The sequence below is a fragment of the Strongylocentrotus purpuratus genome, unplaced genomic scaffold, assembly GCF_000002235.5.
Source record: "Strongylocentrotus purpuratus isolate Spur 01 unplaced genomic scaffold, Spur_5.0 spur5_scaffold_3, whole genome shotgun sequence".
NCBI lineage: Eukaryota > Metazoa > Echinodermata > Echinoidea > Camarodonta > Strongylocentrotidae > Strongylocentrotus > Strongylocentrotus purpuratus.
In genome coordinates, this window is record NW_022145609.1 from 11,597,349 (window position 1) to 11,619,327 (window position 21,979).

The following is a 21,979-nucleotide window of genomic DNA, read 5'->3' on the forward strand; positions in this document are numbered from 1 at the left end:
AATTTGAACTTGAGTGCGGAACAAGCATTGAACTCCTGTAAGGCTGTAACAATATCATAAAGATGGAGGGAAAAAAAACTTGGATTAAACACAAAATAAGCGTAGACCTATACTTTGAATTCATATCCGAAATCCAAAGCATTTTGCATTCTAGAACATCAAACAAAACGTATTATGATGGATGTATCACTTTATTTCTCTATTATCCTGCTTAACTAGCATTTAAAAAATATTGGGGAGAAATCATCCATTAAATCAATCCTAAAGGTCCCCCCCCCCTCCCATTTTCGCCGCCCCAACTATGGTCAAGGAGCAAATAAAGCGATGTTCGCCCATGAACTATTCATTTTTAGTACATTCCATAGAACTCATTGTCTATAATTATTACACCTTTCTGATCAAACAGTCCTTGTAATATGGGTACATGATCGTTAACTTGACGCCTCATTAAACGTCCACAAATCAGGAAAAATGTGTTAGTTATTGAATGAAAACATGATGTCAGACAAAAGCATGAAATTATCGACGCTCGCATGACGCATGACCGAGGCGCATGCGCAATTAATGACTCTGAACAGGTTTCAGAATCTTCGGAAAGTTTTTATGTGTGCGCGCAAGGTGAATTCAATACTAGTACGCCTATGCATTCGTCTCTCTCGCGCTCTGGCTCGCAACAGAAGTTTAGAACTCATCGCTCGCTTCCACAAGTCGAGTGTAGCGCTCTCCGAAAACATCACGCTTAGAAAACTGGGAAGATCCATTCGTCTGTCATACTTTGTGGTGGCGGAATATATAGTGAAAAGTTTTTTCACTCACAGTTTCGTTGTTGAAGGTTCTAGAGCTTCAAGCAAATTGATAATCTTCTAGTTGCGAAGCCAACATTAACAAAATGGCAGACACAGAAATGGGAATTAACCACGAAGTGGAGATGCCGCGGTCGGAGAGCAAATCATTCTGTCAGAAATTCACGCAGTTTCTGTTCAACAACCTTCTCCTAATTCTTATGATCCTCTCGCTCATCCTCGGCTGCGCCGTCGGGTTCGGTGTCAAGCTGGGATCCGATCGCGACTTCACCTCGGACGAGATCAAGTTTATCAGCTTCCCCGGGACAATCTTCCTCAACATGCTGAAGGTATGGCAAGCCAGTTTCCTTTTTCAAAGATCTATTTCATATGAACAAAATACTTTTAAACTTAACATCTATACCACGTTGAGACAACCAAGTGAGACAATAAGACAATACCTGAGCATAAAATAATTAGTGATGAGTAAAAAGGGTGATAATGAGAGAGGAGAAGAAAGGGGCGGAGAGTTTGGAGGTATGAAAAGAAAGAGAAAGAGGGTACATGTTATATTTGGGGAGGAGAGAGGGGTAGGGGTTGTAGAGGTACAGGGGAGGAGATAGAGAGAGAAAGAGAGCGAGAGAGAGAGAGAGAGAGAGAGAGAGGGAGGGGGAGGGTGAGAGTGGGACTTCGAGGTAGAGTGCAACAAGACAAAATACGTGGTTCTTGTTAAGGTTTATTTTCTCGTTATCTATTTCAAGTACCTCGTCTTTAAATTTACATTTCCAAATATCATGCATGTTTATGAAACCTGTTAAATTTTTCGATGAGGTTGATGTTTCCTTTCCACTCATCAGGTTATGATCATTCCACTGGTCGTTACCAGCCTCATCGCCGGTATGGCGTCGCTTGACAGGCAAGCCTCGGGCAAGCTGGGTCTCCGAGCTGTCCTCTACTACTTCACGACCACCTTCATCGCCGTCATTCTCGGGATCATCCTCGTGATGTCGATTCGTCCAGGGGCACGCGGAAGAAGCAAGGACGAAATCGATACCGCAGGACCGGTTGAGGAGGTCAACACGGCCGATGCTTTCCTTGATCTGCTACGGTAAGTCAAGTCATCTTCACTCAACGGGGTCGCAAAGACTTTCGAGAAACAATTCGAGGGCCATTTCAACACCCCATTGTATATGCAATATAACGTATTTGCGCGGTACGTGATACGACATCGTAGTGTTTGCACATGTCAAAAGTAATGGGCAAGGCTTTCCTGAAATGCCTGAAGTTGATTTTTGAGAGTCTTGGCTATCTTGTATATGAGGGAATGCCGAATTCATTTTCTTTTCTTGTTTTTCTGTTGATAGCCTTAATCAAATGATTTGGTAAATATGGCACAAGAGATCACAACCGACCATACTACTTGTAAATCTCAATGTGACATACCTGAAGCAAACCCACCCGGCCCCTGAATGTGTGTTTTGGTGCCCTTTTGGACAGATTTTTCCCCATAATTTTTTAGTAGACATGAACAGTGTGATTGATTGGTTTTGCGGGAGGGGATCATGTCAGAGATTTTTCGTATTTGAGCCCCCTCATTGGTATAATCCTGGATCCGCCCCCTCCCATTATAGTTAGTGATTTCATTTCCATATTTCATTTCGACTGTGGAATGAGTTAATGTGACTTCTTCGTCGGCCGTTTTTATGGATAGAAAGCTGAAACCTTTAAAACAAAACTAGAAGAAGAGAAAGTGAAGTAGATCAATCATATCATATTGATTGATTGATTGAAGGTTTATATTGAATATTATCCATTCTCGCAGTCCAAAGACTGAATTGCAACGGTTACAACAGTTTACAATGTTTATACATGATAAGTACTGTATTATAGGGACATTATCTTGAAATGTATTCCTTTATGGGCATCTAGTCAGTTAGAAACTTGTTCATCGCTTCAAGTTCCTTTCTTTCCTTTTTTATCAATAAGCATTTCCTTGTACACAGCCAATGTGCTATTATTATCATAAGTGTCCGGCCTTCCAGTAAAACAAAAGTGAAACTGCCAATGATTATACGTTATTCTTTATAAATAAACCTGTAATGAAGATATTAAATATGCTAAATGAACCCATGTCACTTTTAAATCATAATTATGTGGATCTCCGTAATGTAGGAAGTGGGGAAATGATAAGGAAATGCGTCAAATATATTTCATCGAAAAGGGACGAAGAACTACGATAACATTAAAGGAAGGTTTCCAAGTAGTTCAACTTTCATACTCGTTTACAAACATCACGTGACGTCAGCTGTTGTACACTTGTTGTTATCTTAGCCTGAGTGAAACATTAGGGGGCACTTGGTGTAACGTGGGCCCAGCCATTTAAGAGGGCACCTGTATCATTGGCGGGCCAGCGCTGGTCGTACTAGGGGTGTAGCGTGGGTCCTGTCATAGAATAAAACTTATACATAATGTTTATGCCGCTTTTTACTATTATTTAATTGCATCAATTTGCTAATCTTTGGATATTGTGATGGTTTATTAGATCGCAACTTTTAACTCGATTAAAACAAAAGGTCTTGTACATATTCACAATACAAGTGCGGAATCGTATTTTAATCCTGAGATGGAGTTTTGACGCACAATATAAGGTTCTTTTACCAATGAAAAGGATGTACCTTGAAGAAGAAAAAATCATGCAGCTATCGTTCTTTCATTGAATACTAAAAATCATTGAAAATAGAATTATAAAGATACAATCAGAACGCATTTGAAATCTCGATGATGCATTTAAAAAGAAGACAAAGGAGTGGTACCTGTTTACCTTGCGAAAAGTTTGTCTATTTAGCATTCTAAACCATCATAAATCTATTGTGTTTATGATGCACCTTGGCCCGTGAATCTTGTCAACAACAACAACCAGAGAATTGCATTTCGTAAGATCCAATACTCGGCCATATTCTTGAACCCAAAGTTCCTCTTTATAATAACGAATCATAAAATACACAAATTCTGAAAAATGTCAATACTCGAGGCCTGGTGAAACAGAACGGAGCTTGCCGAGTCAACTATATAGGTACCCCTTGATCCATGAAAGAAGAGGGAATTAATCATTGCTTTGAAGTCATCAAACAAACGGAATTTCGAATGCATTTGTATTCAATACCAATAGTTTTACGATTGCACTTTTGTCGTAGTTTGACCTTTCAAATCATATATTCAAGGTTTGCAATCACACATGCCCTTTAATTCAAAAGTTGGCATTGAGAATCCAATAGTTGTCTTTCATTTTTGTTCTTCTTTCATTTTGATATTTTAACCTTTGAATGGATATTATTTGCATGTTAAACTGATATTGAAGCCTTTTACAAATTGTCTGTCTCTATGTGCATGTGTGTGTCCCCCTCCCATCGCTCTCTCTTTCTCAATCTTTCTCACTTTTTAGAGAGAGAGAGAGAGAGAGAGAGAGAGAGAGAGAGAGAGAGAGAGAGAGAGAGAGAGAGAGAGAGAGAGAGTATCTTCCTATAAGGATATGAAGTCGAATGTTTGGAATATTGTCTATTTCCGTGTTGGTAGGAAGAAGAGCATCGCTGCAACAATGGTTGTGGTTATGGATTCTTTTTATTTAAATCTTTAAATGAAACTGAAAACATTTGTAAAACATCCTGTTTCATAATAGAATCATTCGAAGGTCGATATGAACTCTTGAACTGCAGCAAAAAGGATTTGAAACCTGAAGGAAATTGATTACCTTTACTAGAATTATTGTATAAAACAATCAACACTTCTATCTAAAGCGAGATGACATCAGTGTGTGAAGAGGGGGGGGGGGGGGGTGGGGGGGGGGGGGGGGTTAGACGCTGAGAAAAAAAAAACTTTTCATTATACTGCTTTACCATGAATATAATCTTGATTAACCGCATAGATCAAGTACAAAGTTAAACCGTTGTGTATATCGCATAGCAAGTGGTGGTATATTAACATGCCTATGCGCTTCCAAAGAGGTTGGATATTAAAGATAAAGATCAGTTCTAGTCATGCGATTGCATTGTGAAAGAAACGTGGAATCGATCAGAAAAGGTTGATCATCTAGCATATAAGTATTGGTGTGTACTGCAAGGTTCTGGAATCATCAAAATGATAAGAAATTTGGTCCAGTCTTGGTAAAGTTAAAAGCGCTGTACACAGAAAGATGTATATGGGACTACGCGACATGTGGGCGATATCTATCAGGTCCAAATAGATATACTAATTTACCAAATATATCAATTACTAGGCGGCTTCTCGGCTAAATTTGTATCATCACGTATTAGTCAAAACATATTCTTTCAAATGATTGGTAATAAGAGCTTCCATTTCACTTTTTTTTGAGAGGGAGGCGTTTCCAAAACTAGTCTTTACCTTTAATAGTTCCATACAGCTTAAACCCCGGCGGCTCTCATCACCGCACATGCAGTGTATTTCAAGGAAAAAATCCTACCAGGTACACCTACTTAACACCTGGGTGGAAAGAGAAAACTGTAGATAAAGTACTAGGTACTTAGGCACCGAGCAGAGATTCGAACCCCGAATCTGTCAGTTGAAAGTTCAGCTACCACGATTGACCAAATGCCCGAATTAACTTCGTGCATGGATGATACACTAAATGTCAAAGATAAGGTTTTGTTCTCAGCTGGTTAGGGTTAAACATAATTTGTGAGCTTTCTCGTTCTTTGTGTGTCAGTTTTGGGGGAAATTATCTGTAAATGCCCCCTTTAATAGAAGGGATTGTTCTGCAAATACCCTCAAATTGAAAAAAATGACGAAAAATATCTCAAAAGTTTGCAGCAGATATTAAACGCATATAATTATGTATGATTGGATCCATGTCTTTTCCCTTTTTTATCATTTCAAAACTTCACAGCATACACCAACTCCGATGTACTTTTTCCCAATCGTTCCAGACATTTTGTCTCACAATGTAATCGCATGAACAGGAATCGTATTCATCTTTAACTGTAAACAACTTTTTCATTTCATTTCATTATTGTCATGTCCAACAAAATACAAATATCAAGATATTGAATACAATGCAGTTCTAGGAAAAAGTCGTATGATAACTTTTTTTTTCTTTTTGTCCTTCCAATTCGTGTACTAAATCTTTTGAGAAATAAAACATATGGAGAGCATAGACAAATTTAATTGAAGAGTAAAGTTCAAATCTATTTTGCAGACTTCGTGAATTTGTTTTGAAAAAGAGACGGCACTCCTCAAATTCCATTGAATAATGGCTTAGTTTGTATGCATTCGTCCATTTCAATTGTATCTCGTCACCATTTATACGGGACTTTTCGCTGTCTGTACCGCAATGAAATGCCCCCAACTTTGTGCATTGTACCTAGCAATCGAATGCTATATTATTTACTTTTCTCACATAATTTCAAAACACTGATTGCTGTTCCCGCGTGCATTTTACGCCCCAGATCAACTGCTTCTATTATTGCGTATCGTGATGAAGCAATAAATAAAGATCAAAGTCTAGTATCTATCAAAATGTTCTTACATCTTTAGTGTTTTTTTTTACAATTCGTAAGTTGTGAAAAGATGTTTATGAGAAGCAGGAGAATTTTTTTACAATAAGCAGAATTATGGGCAATAAATCTTATGTATCATTCTTTTTTTTTTTTGTATAAACGCATCCTAAAATGAGTTCTAAATGTAACATGCTATATGTAATGATGTACTATACAACATGTGAGAAATATGAAAATAAACTGAAACTGAAACTGAACTGAAACTGAAGGTTAAGAAAAACGCAGCAGAGCTGAAGCTAGATTCTGTTTATTGAGATAGCCATGTTAATATGTGCATATTGCATGAGATTGTGAAGGTTTGGTCTTTAAAAAATAAAAGTATGTGAACAAAAATGTATTTAAACAACTTGGATGGTTGATGATAAATTTCACTTTTATCGAATATATTTCAGCAGATATGGCAAGCCAATTGAACATTATATATGTCGCTGTTGTAATAAAGACAAATCATGTTAATTTTGAGTTTTGTTGTCACTGCACTTGTCACATACTTGTAGACCCATTCAGGGATATGTTACTATCGCGTCTCTGGCCTAATTATTAAAACTCCTGAGAGCAAAAGAAAGACGAAAGTCAGTAAATTGCCTAAAACGCGGAAGTGCAATTCTATTGAGAAACGTTATGAGATTGTTATGACTGGTAAAAGTAATGCATTGATAATAACAATAGTGGTGATAGCTGCATACGTCACAATAAATGGTACCAGGCACTGCACTCTGGCACTCGGAATGTCTGCGCATGCAGGGGGAAAACCTTCTCCTCAAACAATGACGTCTGATCACCATAACCAGTTTCTATTCAGCACCCTTGTGCATCACAAAAGGAACTTGGAGCCGAGTAGAAGTAAAATCAAATATTTATTCAATCTTACAAACATTAGAAGAAAAGAATACTCCCACCATTTATCAACATGTCACTCTCTGTTCAAATTGATTTATCTTATTTCAAAAAACCACAGTAAACTCTTCTGTATCTGCATCCGGGTATGCAGGGAAGGTTGAGTTTTGGAAAAGATGACAAATAATATTATTGCGAGATTCGTGTCAGTTTAGAAGTACATGTATTGATGTCTGCTGAGACGGATTGTTCTTAAAATGCCCCCAAAGTCGGAATATAACAAGAAATAGCTGACAAAACCTCGTCCAAATGTGTGTGTGTAGTCCCATATGCCCATTTCGGTGTGCAGGGCAAGTGATTTTCAGCAAAATTTATATCATTTTGATCTTTCCAATAAACACAATCCATTCTTATGTCGTATACACAATCAGCCTTTCCCAATCGCTTCCTCTCTCTCTCTCTCTCTCTCTCTCTCTCAAAATAATATTATTAGTCCAGCATTGCCAGAACTCAGCGCTATATTCATGTTATTCGCTCTACATAATCTTTAATCTTTAAACCACGATCCTTTTCAACAGTTCAAACAAAAATAGTAGGAGGTTGAAAAGTCACAGTATCATGTCTAAAATGCATTTGTAATTGTTTCACTTCCTTGACTTACGTCCTTGTAATCGCATAAATAATACAAATATCATGACAAAGTAATAAAAAGGGGAGAAATAATGCCCACTGTGAAGATAAATACATGCACTGACTTAAAAACGTGTTTTGTTTGCATTTTGTATTACGCATGGAATATAACACAATAAAAAAGGCATGATACACAGTAGTGTTGTAGACGAGGCCCAAAGCCTCAATGCTAACGTATCAAAGACCAAGCCATGAAACATATAGGCCTTATGAATAGTCCTTCCTATTTGCAAGTTGACTAGAATAAAAAGAGAAAATTAAAAAACAAAACAGGGAAAGTTTCATCAAAATCGGATAAAAAATAAGAATGTTATGGAATTTTAAACTTAAGCATAATGAAACAGTGCTATGTATCACATTAGCTGTATTAGCAAGTTGGTGACGTCAGCTCCTCACTTTTCTTCATCCGTTTTGTACATATAAATCTAACATAAATGTCACTTTTCTTCTCTGGAGTGTAAGACTTGGCTTGAATCCTCATGGAATATGTGCAAAATCACCATCACTGTAACTTATCGTAACATAAAGGAAAAATTTGATACAGGTGTATGGGAAAATAAAATAAACAAAACATCGAAACTGCCCGTTAAGGCCCCTCAAGGTCTTAGCCGTGAGCACTGATACATATTTATTCTTCTTTTGTCATCGAGATTTGCTTTTTTTTCTTGGCATTGTGCCGTACATAATTTGTACTCACCGAGGTAGACTTGTATCTCACAACCGCTATACGCTATATGTTCCACTTGCAATTTATTGACTTATTGCTGTTCTAAACGTTGTTTTCCTACAAAACATGTTGGTATAGGCCTATATAGATTATTTGTTTTAACTATAAATTCAATTATCTCATTTACCCCGGGTAGCTTCTTCTGTATTAATACAGATACAGATACAGATGCGATAATCATTACCCTGTCATTGCCAAGTACCCATTTATAAATATACCGATTAATACATTTGTATACAAATTTCTTTATTCCATTGTGATTTAAATTCCTTCTCTAAACTACGTCTTTCTCCACTGCTACGGTTTTTCATCTACAATGTCTATTTTATCTGGAACCTATAATATACCAGCACTGCTTTTTAAATAGGTTTCTCATATTCTACTTAATCTATCATATGAATTGAGTATCATTGAGACGTGCTCATACTACATGTATGATATATATGTATATATATATATATATATATATATATATATATATGAATATAATTTGGATTGTATATGTCTGTCTATATTTAGTGTAAAATGTGGAACAAATAATCTTGAAACTTAAAACTATAAACCTGTGTCGGAGAGGGAAAATGTGGGTGAAACATCTTGTCCAATGATGTAAGCACCAAGCAAAGATCGAACCCGGGACCTTTCATAATGAGAGGATAGATATCTATTAATGTTAAATTGTAATAAATTTACGTTGGTACTCTGCTTCCTTTAACAGAATGATGTTTCCTCCAAACATTATTGAGGCCACCTTCAGAAGCGTATTGCTCCGTATTAAATCATGAACTTTTGAACCATGTACATGAGGTTAAATTGTTCCGAACACCATTATACTATCTATTAATGTTAAATTATAATAAATTTACTATGGCATTCTGCTTCCTTCAACAGAATGATGTTTCCTCCAAACATTATCGAGGCCACCTTCAGAACCGTAAGTAATCTGTTCATCGTTCAATATACTAATTCATTAACTGAAATGATTAATTACCAAGCTAGATTGTATTTATTTACTTTTGGTTTATTACAATTTGCGATAACTCAGTTCTTGATAATATAGAATTCTCATTCGTTAACTACAGGACAGGAAGTTATTCCTTGATATCAATAATCGAATTCTTGAAATCATGAATTCAAATTTTGGATATCACGAAGTAGGATTATGTTAAACCAACTTGCCAGATGCGTGAGACCCGGTGCTGGGAAAATGGCGCGAATTCTAAGGCCACCTGACCGAGGGAATCCAACCGTGGAACTAAATGACCATAATACCATGATAACCACAGAATCAGGACGAAGTTGATAAATCTTTCCAATCGTAAAAAAATGTATTGTATCGACTGTTTGAATAGACAAGTAGATTTGTTTATTCTGTTCCAATCATAGGTCTATTCTTCACTGGGGAACCAAAACGGGGTTCAACGCTGATGTTTTCACCATGTTTGGGACAAGTTCCAAGGATGATTTATATTTAGCGACAAATTCTTTTGAGTTTTGCATTTGTAGCCTCTATTCATGAGCCAGCAATTTATCCTACCTAGTTCCACATACATTTAACAGATGATATAGCTCTGCATTAGAAGTTTGGTAAATTAATTCATTTCATTTTATTTCATTTATTAATTTCCACATTCAAAGTTAAGAACAAGAAAATGCAATATAATGTATACAAAATACATGATAAACCAATTACAGAGAAACAAACAATGTATATCAAAAATATTCAACAATTGAACATCAAAAGAACAAACGAAAAGAAGAAACGGTAAGAACTATATCTGCATGCGCACTTGGATATTTGAATGTGGGGGGGGGGGGGTCACCCAAAAATAAAGGCTTATCTGGGGCAATCCCAGTGTAAAATAATATAAGGAAAATCATGGAGGAGAGAGAGAAAAAATGTACATGCATAACCTCGTTTATTGCACAGCACATAAGATTTATATATATTTTTTTTTAAATTTCATGGCAAATTATTGGCAACGATTCCCTATAAGAAGAACATGGTAAAATTAGAGTTTAACAAGTTTGAAAAGAAAGCAAAGGCTCAAAGCTGGGACTGTCAGGGACGTGAGAAATGGTCCAGAGCAAATGCTTAAAACAAATTTTGTTTAGAGGGATGTAATCTCGAAACGCACTTGTTGAGACTTCGTATTGATTACCAACGAATATTTGACTCTTTGACACAGAAATCTTTTTAAAAGATCAAAGCGATTTAAAAAAAACTTGAACCACTCTCAGCGAAATTGACAGAAATCAAAATCTCTCTTTTTCTTCAAAATCAGGTATGTGCAATCAGTATCGGTCAGTCATTTCATGGTCATTCCAACTATCGTTACCATTGTATCAATTTATTGAATGTTTTGTCTTATCAACACTACCGTAGTAGGGGATGCTCTTTGGATATGTGGCGCTGAACTTGTTTATAATCCAAACTACCCGAATTCATTTGATCAGGAAATCTACCGGATATGAATCTAATCCCGGCAAATGACAGAGATTTGTTTAAATACTGAACATCGACTTGTAATGAGCGGGCTACCCTCCCTGCCTAATCGGAAGGCAGTGTGGTGTGATCCTAATCCTAATTAAAGTTCCTTCGACGACCGCATCAATTAACTTGGTTGAAAGTGCCTGGAAAGGTTCAACCCAAACACCAGGGCCCCATTTCACAAAACTTGTCATCAGTGACAAATGACAGCTCTTGTTATATAAGCTAGTGAAATCCTTGCTTCTGATTGGTTATCAACAGATTTGTCATTGATTTTTGTCATGTGTCATTGAAAAAAGGATTTGTGAAACAGGTCACTGGTCCTGCGTTGTGCACTGATCTGGGCCTGTAAAGTGACCCAAGAAAAAGAAGGAGAAAAAAGAAGGGAAAGGGAAGAAGAAGAACAATAACAAGAACAAGGAGAACAAGAAGAACTATTAGAAGGAGGAGGAGAAAAAAAGAACAAGAACAAGGAGGAGGAGGTGGTGGTGGAGGAGGAGGAGGAATTGAAGGAGAAGGAGGAGGAGGTGGTGGTGGAGGAGGAGGAGGAATTGAAGGAGAAGGAGGAGGAGGTGGTGGTGGAGGAGGAGGAGGAATTGAAGGAGAAGGAGGAGGAGGTGGTGGTGGAGGAGGAGGAGGAATTGAAGGAGAAGGAGGAGGAGAAGAAGAGGAGAAGAAGAAGCATTTGTACATTTTAGCCATAATCCGCCAATTAACATGCATAATAATCTTTCATTTTCTAAAAAAGTTTATGGTAACAATTACTACTTTTCTGTTTACCGTATCAAATGCCAAAAATTAAATGGACTATTGCACATGAATTATATCAAACTTTAAAGCCCCTCTCAAAAAGTGTTGGGAGCCCCAAATTCGCAAAAAAAAATGACGACAAAATTTCACTTAAATTGTATCATAATGTGAAAGAGGAAGTCATTTAAGAAAAAGCAACGTTCATTGACATGCATGATCAGAACAAAGGCTTACATTTCTGATAGATTTCATCAGACGCGATTGAAAATTAATTGACTTGAAGAAAAAAAATCCACAAATAACTATAACGAATCCATGTTAGTTATCTGTAATCATAATAGAGTCCTCCAAATACATACTACAAATTTCCATCTTGTTTCCTTTCGACAGCTGGCAATTCTTGAAACAAGTACGATTAGGATTTCTGTCAACAACACCGCTTAAAATTTCAACCTTTTTAATACTATTTAGAACTCTTAAATTTATACTAAGACCTTAATAACGGAAACACTTTATGCTACACTGACACATGATGAAATTAATGTCCATATTTATATCAACATCAAAAATCAAGTCATTTATTAATTTTGAAAATAGCCTTGGATAATAATAGATGACAACGGATTGAATTTGTACAAAGACAAAGGCTTTGTCCAAATTAGTTGACAATCTAATCTAAACGAGCTGTAATACACAGGAAACGCACAAGATGACAATTCAAGAAGCGTAATTAATTAAATAATTACGGACCGGGTGCGAATTTGATTCACAAAGCATCCAACAAATATTGACCCGGTAAACCCCCCAAAGAATTAGTATGTTAGGATCAAACAGGGAGTTCGAAAATGCTTATGATTTATTCCGTCTTTGATCTAAAATGGTATTAAGATATAATACAATGAGCCTTTATCGGGGTACTGCAATGGATTTCTTAAATCGAGTGTGTTGAGTTGGAAAGTGATTAAGCCAGGAAATGTGTTAATTAAACCGATAATTTACTAGGATTTACAGCTGCGGTTCATTATATCGAGGGTACCTGCACAGCTGCATATAAAAGAGATCAGTAACCATAATTAGTCTCTCTCTCTCTCTCTCTCTGTCTCTCTCTCTCTCTCTCTCTCTCTCTCTCTCTCTCTCTCTCTCTCTCTCTCTCTCTATCTCTTTCTCTTCTCTTCTCTTCTCTCACAATTATATTTCCCTCTTTATGTGCATCATTACTATGTTAATGTGTATGATTGTATGTAATTGCTTCATCATTTTATTCTTCTACGAAATAAGAACAGAAATGATATGGTGTATTCGGGGGAAGGGGTCTTGAAGAAAAATAATGCACGAATAACTTTAATGCATCCATGTTAGTTATCTCTAATCCTATAAAGTCCTCCAAATAATACTTACTTCCATCTTCTTCTTTTTCGACTGCTGGCAATTCTTGAAACAAGTACGATTAGGATTTCTGTCAACAACACCGCTTAAAATTTCAACCTTTTTAATACTATTTAGAACTCTTAAATTTATACTAAGACCTTAATAACGGAAACACTTTATGCTACACTGACACATGATGAAATTAATGTCCATATTTATATCAACATCAAAAATCAAGTCATTTATTAATTTTGAAAATAGCCTTGGATAATAATAGATGACAACGGATTGAATTTGTACAAAGACAAAGGCTTTGTCCAAATTAGTTGACAATCTAATCTAAACGAGCTGTAATACACAGGAAACGCACAAGATGACAATTCAAGAAGCGTAATTAATTAAATAATTACGGACCGGGTGCGAATTTGATTCACAAAGCATCCAACAAATATTGACCCGGTAAACCCCCAAAAGAATTAGTATGTTAGGATCAAACAGGGAGTTCGAAAATGCTTATGATTTATTATAAAAGAGATCAGTAACCATAATTAGTCTCTCTCTCTCTCTCTCTCTCTCTCTCTCTCTCTCTCTCTATCTCTTTCTCTTCTCTTCTCTTCTCTCACAATTATATTTCCATCTTTATGTGCATCATTACTATGTTAATGTGTATGATTGTATGTAATTGCTTCATCATTTTATTCTTCTACGAAATAAGAACAGAAATGATATGGTGTATTCGGGGGAGGGGGAGGGGCTATAACAAGGGTCAAGGAAATATTAATTTCAACCATACCTAAGCCAAAAAGAATTACGCAAAATGAGGCAGTTTCTGCTGCAAATGATCATTTTGAAAAGTTGGGAAAGAAGTAGCTGAAATAAACCTGTAACATTTCTCCCGTCACATGCCTTTCTAGCATCGTGGGGGGGGGGGAATATTTCAATTTCTTGGGGCTTTTTGTATTGCTCTTCATTTCGCTTACTAGTAGAAACTATCACTAAATTTACTCTGTTGTCCCCGTTTTCGTTATTAGCAATACTCCTATAGTTATAAAATCTCACCAAATATGAGATTGATCACATCATTTGAATGTAGGCCTGTCAAATTGACATGCTCAGATGTCATGCTCCGACATCATTATGCTCCTATGACAATTTATCTGCTGGGTTAGGGTTAGGGCTAGGGTTGCAAATGGGTTTTTGGATAGGTCTAGGATTAGCATGGTTAGAGGTAGGGTTACCGTTTAGTTTAACGTTGAATTAAAGAATTCGGTTAGGGTATCGTGGAGCAATAATTATTTCTACCGGAGCATGTGCCACATTCTGAAAAGGTACATGCTATATCAATAATTAATCTATTTATCTTCCTCTAACCATTTTAGTACAAGACACGGCAGGTCACACAGATCGTCGAGCCGATGACGACGATGCCGATGATGATGAACAGCACGGACATGATGGCGACGGACTCGATGATGAACTCTACCATGATGGGCCCGATGACAATCACCGTCTCGCAAGGTGGCTACGAGTTCAAGTCCAACATCCTCGGCCTGGTCATTTTCTCCTGCGTCTTCGGGGCCGTTCTGGGCCGCCTGGGTGAGAAGGGGGAAGCCTTCAAGGCCGTCGTCGAGTCCATCATGGAGTGCATCATGGTCATGGTCGGCTTCATCATCTGGTAAGTTGTAAATCGGTAATGCGACGTGGTCCGACAAATTACTCAGGGATTTGTTTCATTAAAGCAAAGTTTTGTTTATTTATTTGTTTATAATTATTTTATTGTTCATTCACTGCAAAAATAAATAATAATAGAATTATACCATATACATAATTTGTCATAGGGTTAGGGGTTGGGTTTTGATTAAAGAAAGGGGACAAGGGCTTGGGTTTCGATCAAATAAAGGAGATTAGGGCTTGGGTTTCGATTAATATACAGGTTAACAATGTTGCAAACTCCATGGGTTCTGTAGACACATAACAAGATCGCTAAAGCTTTCGGAAAATTAGACTGTTGATATTTAAAGCCTTACGCTTCACCTATCGAAATGTGCAAACATTACAATATCATATCAAGCAATCCAAACATGATTTCTATAAAGGGATGTATAATAGGCACTGGAATTTCTCTTGAGTTGGTTTCTCGAAAGTCTTTGTGATTGTGTCGTAGGGTATACCTTTGATGGTTATTGTGCATGTAGTTAGGCTAGTTCTTTAGGTATAATGCATGGATTCATGGTGTTGATAACCAATACTCGTGTAAATATTGAGTTCAAGAATAACCTCTACAGTTTAAAGATAAAGTTGATTTCTGGTCATGCGATTGCATTGTTAAAGAAACGTTGTGGATCGATTAGAACAGGTTGATCATCTAGCATATAATTATAAGTATTGGTGTGTACTACAAGGTTCTGAAATCATCAAAATGATAACAAAATTGGCCCAATCTTGGTAAAGTTACAAGCACTGTACACAGAAAGATGTATATGGGACTACACGAAAATGAGGCATACAAATCCGTCCCAATCTTTATGATGTTTCATGTCATATTTAGAACATTAAGGAATTTGAAAAGCTACGCTTTTCGGGGAACATTTTGTTATCTGATGTTCTTCCACACTTGCATAATACAATGATAACGCTTACAAATTATTTTTCACCTGTTCCCAGAACGTAACCTTCTCTTTAATAATCATTCTTGGAATATGTTTTTTTGCTCTCTCTCTCTCTCTCTCTCTCTCTCTTCTTTCGCTAGGCTATCCCCTGTGGGTGTGTTCTTCCTGGTCTTGGGGAAGATCCTCAGCATGGACGATTGGGCCCTTGTGTTCGAGCAGATCGGGATGTACTCGGCCACCGTCATCTTAGGCCTCCTCATCCACGGGTTCATCATCCTACCCCTCCTCTACCTCGTCTTCACCCGCTCCAACCCCTTCGTCTTCATCAAGGGCGTGGCCCCTGCCATGGTGACGGCTTTCGCCACCGCCTCAAGGTAATCCCCCAGGGCTTTCACTCTAACGATAATACAGTCAAACCTGTCTACAGCGACCGCCCAAGGAAACACAAAAAACTGGACTTTGTAGACAGGTTACTTTAGTACATGTTTCAGTAAGAAACAATTTTCAAGGGAAACAGGTGGTCTTTGAAGACAGATAGTCACTAAAGCAGGTTTGACTGAATTGACTTCAGGGGGGGGGGGGTGTTCACAAAACTTGCATCAGTGACAAATGACAGATTTTGTTATAAGCTAGTGAAATCTGATTGGTTATCAGTAGATTTGTCACTGACTTTGTTGTTGTTTTTATTTCCGTATAATAAAAAAATCAGATACAAATACAAATATACGGCTGGTTGCCCATATTCAGCTGCAACTATAATTGTTGCTGCTGGTCTTCCATGGGGCCAGTTTACAATATACAAAATATACATAATATTACAAATTAACAAAATAAATAATTACAAAGTATCAGTCGAAAACTTAATACAAATACTTAAAGGGAAAAAAAATGACTTTGTCATTTATCTTTGAAAAAAGACTTTGTGAAACACCCCCTGGTAATCATAATTGATTGGATAATTGATTTATTCATTTCTATATCATCTTTTCAAACATAATGCACGTAATCACGTGCATTAATGTGACATAGATTCATATACATTAAGACATTCCTGTCGTGTGGAGTAATTTGTCAACCAATTCATGTATGCAGGTAAATGAAAACTGACATGGATATTCTGAGAAAGTATAAAATGGAATGATATGATAATCAAAATTGAAGTGTTTGCGTCTGTTTTAGACTGTTTAACGCAGTTTGCGTAGCAACCAAGAAAACGGAGTTCTTGGGATGGTTAGCACAGATATTTGTTGTCTTATTCTCGAACTTAAATGTACTCTGTAAGCTTAGTTTTTTTCGTTGATGATTATCAGTATTCGTTATTTGTATAATTCATTTGTTCTATTGCAATACTCTATGGTTTATATATATAATTTTAATTGTTGATAAATAAAGTGGAAATAGAGTGGACAAATAAATCAATCACATCAAATCAAATCAAATCGAATCAGAAAACGGGTAACTAAAGCAAAATATGCTGTAGTAACAATGACATGCATTTTTTAAATATTGATACCATATTTATAACCATGATGTCAACACCTGCTAATAGTGCAAGTTACACAAACATGGTTCATGTCACAAGCAATGTGGCCTTGAACACGTGTCTATCATATCAAGTTCAAAGTACTTTATGAATATTGTCTAAAACTCTTTTGCCTCAAAGTGGCTGGTGTTAATGTTAATGTAAATGTGTCTATGTTAATCTTGTTATTCATCAAAATGAACTTTGTGTTTATTGTCAGAGTGCTATCATGCCCAGCGGGTTCCTTAAGAAATACTAATTGAGTTTCGTCGAAGCGTGACGTCACAAAGTCGACGAAACATAACGGTGCTTTGTGGTTGTCCCCTTTACCTATAAACTACATTCTGTTCAACATGGCAATAATAGAACGTCCTTGAATAGTAGCATGCTCTTCACAATATTTCATTGGGCTTACTTCGTTCCGCCGGGTCTTCGCGTCGGTTCGGGTAGTCGGTTACAGGACATTTCGTGAAAACGTATCCCCCCCCCCCCCCCCAATATTCACGAGAAGTCATTATGAAGGGTCAGTAGGAATAAGATTCCGTCTTTTACTTGTTGTCTTCTTCTGTAAGTTGGCAAGGTGCCTGCTCTCTGTATTGATATTTCTTTCTGATGGGCGTTGCTTATCACTGGTTGCCTTTTGTAATATCTTAAAGCCACACTGTCCTACTTGTAGCCACTTGTTCCCTCTATAAAGAAAACAATGCCTAATCGGTTACCATGATCCTCTTTTTCTTATGTTAATTGAGAGCTGAGTTGATGATATAACTACCTGTCCAGTGACCTTGCAGAGTAGTCTGATCCCTCCTATACAATAGTACAGATAAGCTTTAATACTAGTAATCGACAACTGGTCTTTGATTTTTTTCTTTTTTCAAATGTGGATTGGACATGAGTACATTTCAAGTCATTTATGTTTTATAATGATCCATCATAATTTATGTTGATACTATGTATATTTCATTTGATATAAAAAGGACCAATAAAACATCAAATGCAAAAAGAGGCTTTTTGGTAAACATGTAGGCCTATATCTAAACGTGATGAAACCCACCAATGGTATTCTTGTTCATAACCTTTCTTTTTCTGTTTTCATTTCAGCTCGGCCACTCTACCGATAACCATCAACAGTCTTGAGACTAATAACAAGATTGACAAACGAGTAACTCGCTTTGTGCTGCCTATCGGTGCAACCATTAACATGGATGGTACTGCCCTCTACGAAGCCGTGGCCGCCATCTTCATCGCCCAGGTCAATGACTTCGACCTCGACGCTGTCGACGTCATCGTCATCAGGTACAACTTGGCAAATAATTTTTGCTGGAGTTTTAACAAAAATACCACGACTTTTTTCACGTTTTAGCTGTGATTTGTTTAAGAAAATTGTTCCTCATCTGTACGACAGTTACAATATGGTTTCACTGAACAAGAGCTACCAATCATAGAAATCTCTTTGGATGTTATTTTTAAATTGATTTCAGGGTTTAAAAAATCTTTTTGTGCCAAAGTTAAACCTATCTAGCTTCGTTCAATCTCTCCCTTAGTTGACCGAAGAACCAAATTATAACCCTTTTCACACTTAGAATGTCAACATCCACAGGTAGATTGGGTATCAATGCCATGTTCAAGTGCCCTTTAAATATGTAACGATTCTAACCCCTTCATCGTGAGTTTCTCTCTGTTTATTTTTTATCTCCCAGCATCACAGCTACACTGGCTAGTGTTGGAGCAGCAGGCGTGCCACAAGCTGGTCTGGTAACCTTGGTGATTGTACTCAACGCTGTGGGTCTGCCAGCCGATGACATCACTCTCATCCTCGTCATTGATTGGTTCTTGTAAGTTTCGTAATTAAAAAGAAAATGATTCCTGTTTGGCGCGGATGGAAAATTAACGGAGGGCCCTGTTCCTTTCATTTATGCCTTCATCTGGAAACGTCGGAGTACACAGCCTCACTCTCCTCAGCATTTCTTTAGATTAGGCATATAAAGCCTTGGACATTGTACTATCCATATTATCAAGGATAGTTTTAACTTACTAATTTGTTTATTTCGATTATAGAATTTAGGAAGGTTCATGAAATATGAGACTAAGTTGTTGAAACAACGACAGCAACAGAAACATAGAAATCAATTTGACATTTTCTCGAAGGTTCTAGATAAGAGATTTACTGTTACGTGTTTCTGTTTGGGTTTTCACATTAGTGTTTCACATACCAACATTATTATGAGCTCTTGCAATCCATTTTCTATTCTTATGATTCAACGCGCTGTTTAACAAATTGAATACATCAAATCTATCTATTGGTGAAAATTAACGATTCGAGGGATGTCATCATGACGTTTTTTGACCTTTTTCCCCAGGGACCGAGTTCGTACCACCGTGAACGTAGAGGGCGACTCGTTCGGTTGTGGCATCATATACCATTTCACCAAACAGGACTTCGACCGCATTGACCAGGAGAAGGCGCTGACCAACGGTTACAAAGACGAGAAGAAGGTCCCCTTCGACCAGATGGACGGTAACATCTCTGGGGATGATACACGCTTGTAAAGCGACATCGTTATCGGTCTCGAAGACGACTTCGTATCCGGATTCAGAATAAGTCACTATTTTAGTTGATGAAAACGAAATCAGAGATTTTACCCTAAACAAAAGCAAACTTGATTTAAACTTCTGGCAATCTACCCCTAACCCCCCCCCCCCTCCCCCCCCCCCCAAAAAAAAAAAAAAATTAAAAAAAAAAGGATAAGAATAGTAATAATAACATGATAATGATGATGATGATAAAGATAAATAAAACAAATTTGTTTTGTAACCCTTCAAAATCAGCTCACCGTCTTCCTTGAATAAATGAATATATATTTTATAAATCTTACATAAGAATATAGTAAGATGAAATAAAGTGATAAGATAAGTTCACAATTATATTAAAAAACATTTGGAACTGGAGGAATGTGAAATCCAGTCGAGCAAAAGAATTACCACTATCATTTTTCAAAAGTTGGTCATATGAGACGCAAACTTTGTAAATACAATTTTTCTGTTACGTCTTCATGTTATATGTATTTTGGTAAATTAGGATTTAATATAAATGGAATAAGTCCCAGTCCCATAAGTACTAGTGTGTGTCAGATGATACAGGCCTTTACATGTGACCACAACAGGAATTGTCGATGTCTTTGTATTTTAATCTTTATTTTTTCTATCACTATTTCTATCAGTTTTCGTTTACTGATCATAATAACGATGTATGATTATTATAATAAAGTATAATACAATATACATGTACAAGATTAAAACTTACAATCTAATTACGCACAAAAGAATTTTAAATCATTGTATTCACCTTTTATACATGGCTCAAAATAAACATTGTAAATTATCGGATTACGTTACGAATTTGATCTACGAAATATACATAAATCATGGTTGTACTCAGAATTTTGCATAATCAGTGGAATTAGAATACTTGTATTGGTGGTGAAGGAACGTAAAATAAGGCTCACTTTATTTCGTTGTAATCAACTATCTTTATCTTTAGTTACTTTTTGTTGTAACTTATAAAATAATGGGATTGTGGGTTTCTTCTACTGTACGTATTATATCAGTATGCATTGTTCTCCTTTCAAACACGATCGCAAAGACTTTCGGGTAATCAAGCCAAGAGCAATTTCAATGCCTCAGTGTATACCCACTAGAAATCCTGTGTGTAATCGCGTTGTCTTTCATCCGATGTATTACTGTCTGTGTATTATAATATAACGTTTTATATGAGAGTATATGTATATATTTTGCTATTTTCTTATTTTCTTTACATAGTTGACATATAGGCTTCATACATAAACGAATTGAATTGAATTAAATCGCAAAGATGATGAATATTCTATCGTCCTGTTTGATTGAACTTAAGTTTTGATATAATACGATACTATTAACTAACCCTGATGTCATGATTAGTTCGTTTATCAGTCCAAATAGTTCATTCTTCTTACTTTTTCTTTAATACATACCCCTGGTTCATTCTATTTGAAATGAATTCACCCTGAAAATTTCAACTATTTAATTGGCTTGCATAAAACTTAATTACACACTACACTTTGCTGCACTTCACCAAAAGTACTGCCTATTCCGAACTTCATAAAGTTTTGTCACTCTTTTGAAACCTGCAATTATTACTTCAGAAAATGGATGAAGAAAAAAATGAAACACCGTCACAAAGTATTCTTTAATAAAAAGCAATCAGTACCATGATATGTAAGTGAGACAAACATTTCCGTCATGTCGCCCTCTTCGTTAGCATGCCAAGTAGCAGTAAGTACGATAAACCAGCAAATTGAACGACCTGTCGTATTAATACATAATTATATAAGAAATAAATTTGTCTAAATGTACGTTGCATTTGAATATTAACAACGATGTACTTTTGGCAATGTATATATTCAACAAAGATTCCCATTAATGTACGCCAATTTACTTCAAGTCGATTAATGTACATCATGTCAATTAATTTCTGATACAAATCTATTTTATCGTTTCTCGGCAGGCAAAATTCTAACAAGATGCATTATATCACGGTCTTCCATTTAGGCTCATTGTTAAGATACTTTTTCAACTATATTTCTCAAATAAAATA

General features: G+C 36.5%; 1 protein-coding gene across 1 annotated transcript; it reads left to right on the forward strand.

Moving 5' to 3' along the window:
* Positions 1-684: 684 nt before the first annotated feature.
* On the forward strand, positions 685-20,052 carry LOC576503 (excitatory amino acid transporter 1). Its single transcript, XM_030996850.1, has 8 exons — positions 685-1,132; positions 1,640-1,890; positions 9,498-9,540; positions 14,595-14,890; positions 15,965-16,198; positions 18,448-18,642; positions 19,047-19,181; positions 19,707-20,052. The coding sequence occupies exons 1-8, from the start codon at positions 890-892 to the stop codon at positions 19,894-19,896; spliced, it is 1,587 nt and encodes a 528-aa protein (XP_030852710.1). The 5' UTR covers positions 685-889; the 3' UTR covers positions 19,897-20,052.
* The last annotated feature ends 1,927 nt before the right edge of the window (positions 20,053-21,979 follow it).

Coding starts and splice junctions, on each gene's coding strand:
- LOC576503 (XM_030996850.1), top strand. CDS start 890: ATGGCAGACACAGAAATGGGAATTAACCACGAAGTGGAGATGCCGCGG. Junction 14,891..15,964: donor ATGGTCGGCTTCATCATCTG/GTAAGTTGTAAA, acceptor TTCTTTCGCTAG/GCTATCCCCTGTGGGTGTGT. Junction 16,199..18,447: donor GCTTTCGCCACCGCCTCAAG/GTAATCCCCCAG, acceptor TTTTCATTTCAG/CTCGGCCACTCTACCGATAA.